Raw genomic sequence first — 2,564 nt, 5'->3', positions numbered from 1 at the left:
TTTTTGTATTTTTAGTAGAGATGGGGTTTCACCATGTTGGTCAGGCTGCTCTCAAACTCCTGACCTCAAGTGATCTGCCTGCCTCAGCCTCCCAAAATGCTAGGATTACAGGTGTGAGCCACTGTGTCTGGCCACCTCACAATATCTTTCTGCATCCTTCCACTGTCAAGGGATATTTTCATTTAGACACTGAAATTTTTTTTTTTTTAAGAGATGGGGTCTTGCTGTGTTGCCCAGGCTGGCCTTGAACTCCTGGGTTCAAGTGAGTAGACTCCTGAGTAGCTGGAACTACACGAATGGACCATCTACAGGAATGGACCATCTTGACAGAAGTTTTTTGTTTTGTTTCATTTTGAGACAGTCTCTCGCTCCGTCGACCAGGCTACAGTGCAGTGGTGTCCTCTCGGCTCACTGTAACCTCCATCTCCCAGGTTCAAGTGATTCTCGTGCCTCCTGTGTAGCTAGGACTATAGGTGTGAGCCATTATGCCTGGCTAATCAGCTGACAGCACATTCTATAACCATGTAATGATCATTCAGCCCACAATTTAATTATTATCCTATGCATCAGATAGGAAGAAAAACAGACAACAAATTAAACGAATATAAAATTAGCCAGGCTAACAAATTTTCTAAGATTCTAAATTTTCTCCTGTGAACCCTAAAGTGACCTTCCCAAATATGTCACTTTTCACTACTCTCTTCTTCAAAACAAGCAACACTATCTAAAATAAGCTAATTTATCTGTTAATGTGTTAATCTGTCTCCCCCTACCAGAATGTAAGTCCTTGAGGGCAGGGACTGTCCTGTTCACTACGTAAAACAGTGTCTGGCATGTAGACATACAATACTAAATTGTCAATTGACCACCATCATTGCTACACATCTGCAGAACCATTCTTCAAGTCCCTTTAAAATGATCAGACATTTCTTGCAATACATGAGCATTGATAAACCCTAAGTACTATAAAGAAAGATCAACAGCAAATTTATACAAAAAATTTTTGTTATTGTGGCTAAATGTGACGTGTTCATTTTTTACCTATTATCACAGTCCTCATGAACCACAGCATAATAATACATACCACACATTTCAGCAGGCAAAGTATGTTCTTTCTTAACATTAGAAAACCATTCTAAAACATTTGAGCTATAGTTTTAAGCAAAAAGAAGACTCACCATTGGGAAACTGTGCAGAGGCAAATCTTGTCAACAAGATACCAGCTCCTTCAATTAAAGCTAGGAGAATGCCACCCATTGCAGCTGACCCAACCATGGCCACTGGTCCATCTGAAGACATTAATAACAAAGAGATTATTTTTTACAGAAATCTAGTTTACTGTAAGAGATAGTAAAGAAGAGAACTGTCCATATGGCTACATGCTCCTCCAATTCCCAAACTCTTACTGCCTAAGACCCAGAGTCAGTAAACTACGGCCGCCCACAGGCCACCCGCTGCCTATTTTTGTAAATAAAGTTTTACTGAAAGGCCGGGTGTGGTGGCTCATGCCTGTAATCCCAGCACTCTGGGAGGCCGAGGCGGGCAGATCACGAGGTCAGGAGTTTGAGACCAGCCTGGCCCAACATGGTGAAACCCCGTCTCTACTAAAAATACAAAAATTAGCCGGAAGTGGTGGTGGGCACCTGGAGTCCCAGCTTCTCAGGAGGCTGAGGCAGGAGAATTGCTTGAACCCGGGAGGTGGACGTTGCAGTGAGCCGAGGTTGTGCCACTGAACTCCAGCCTGGGTGAAAGTGAGACTCCATCTCAAGAAAAAAAATAAAGTTTTACTGAAACACAGCCATACTGTTTTGTTTATGTATTATCCATGGCTGCTTTCATGCTACGACAGCAGAGTTAGGTAGCTATGACAAAGACTACATAGCCCACAAAGCCTAAAATATTCACTATCTGGCCTTTTACAGAAATAGTTTGCAAACCCCTTGGTCTAAACCACTAAGCTCAAAGGAATTCTGGTTTGCTGTCTGTCCTGAGGATCCAGAAGACGGTTCTAAGTTCCTTATTCATAACAATTCTATATGGCAGGTATAATTATTAACTAACTCCAGATTACTGGTGAAGAAATTATAGCATAAAGTTTGGTAAACTGACCAGTCATACAGCTAATTAATGGCAGAACTGGGACCTGAAGTGCTCTCAACCACTGTAATATATGGGTTAGAATTCCATGCTCTCTCATTCTCAAATATTCCAAATAAAGAGATCCCCTTACTTTTTTTTTTTCAAATCACCATATACTGTATATTTATGCTATGCCAAATTAAGCAATGCTCAGTTTTATAATTATTATTATTTTTGAAGCAGGGTCTCGCTCTGTTGCCCAGGATAGAGTGTGGTGGCTCAAGGGATCCTCCTGCCTCAGCCTCATGAGTAGCTGGGACTATAGGCATGCACCAACACACCCAGCTAATTAAATTTTTTTTTTGGGCCGGGCACGGTGGCTCAAGCCTGTAATCCTAGCACTTTGGAAGGCCGAGACGGGCGGATCACGAGGTCAGGAGATCGAGACCATCCTGGCTAACCCGGTGAAACCCCGTCTCTACTAA

At 42.2% G+C, this 2,564-nt stretch overlaps 1 protein-coding gene across 2 annotated transcripts in view; it reads right to left on the bottom strand.

Moving 5' to 3' along the window:
• The window catches only part of TIMM17A (translocase of inner mitochondrial membrane 17 homolog A (yeast)), a 14,798-nt gene that overhangs the window by 3,477 nt on the left and 8,757 nt on the right, over positions 1-2,564 (bottom strand). The window contains exon 5 of one of the 2 annotated variants that reach the window (XM_011931752.1): positions 1,179-1,289. In XM_011931752.1, coding sequence (XP_011787142.1) covers positions 1,179-1,289 — 111 coding nt within the window. Of the gene's footprint in view, positions 1-1,174; positions 1,290-2,564 lie in introns of both variants that reach the window. The other variant, XM_011931751.1, reaches the window with a different exon arrangement.

This window comes from Colobus angolensis, unplaced genomic scaffold (assembly GCF_000951035.1).
Source record: "Colobus angolensis palliatus isolate OR3802 unplaced genomic scaffold, Cang.pa_1.0 Scaffold91, whole genome shotgun sequence".
Classification (NCBI taxonomy): domain Eukaryota; kingdom Metazoa; phylum Chordata; class Mammalia; order Primates; family Cercopithecidae; genus Colobus; species Colobus angolensis.
Note: the sequence above shows the minus strand (reverse complement) of the source record. Positions and strands in the feature narration are given on the sequence as shown.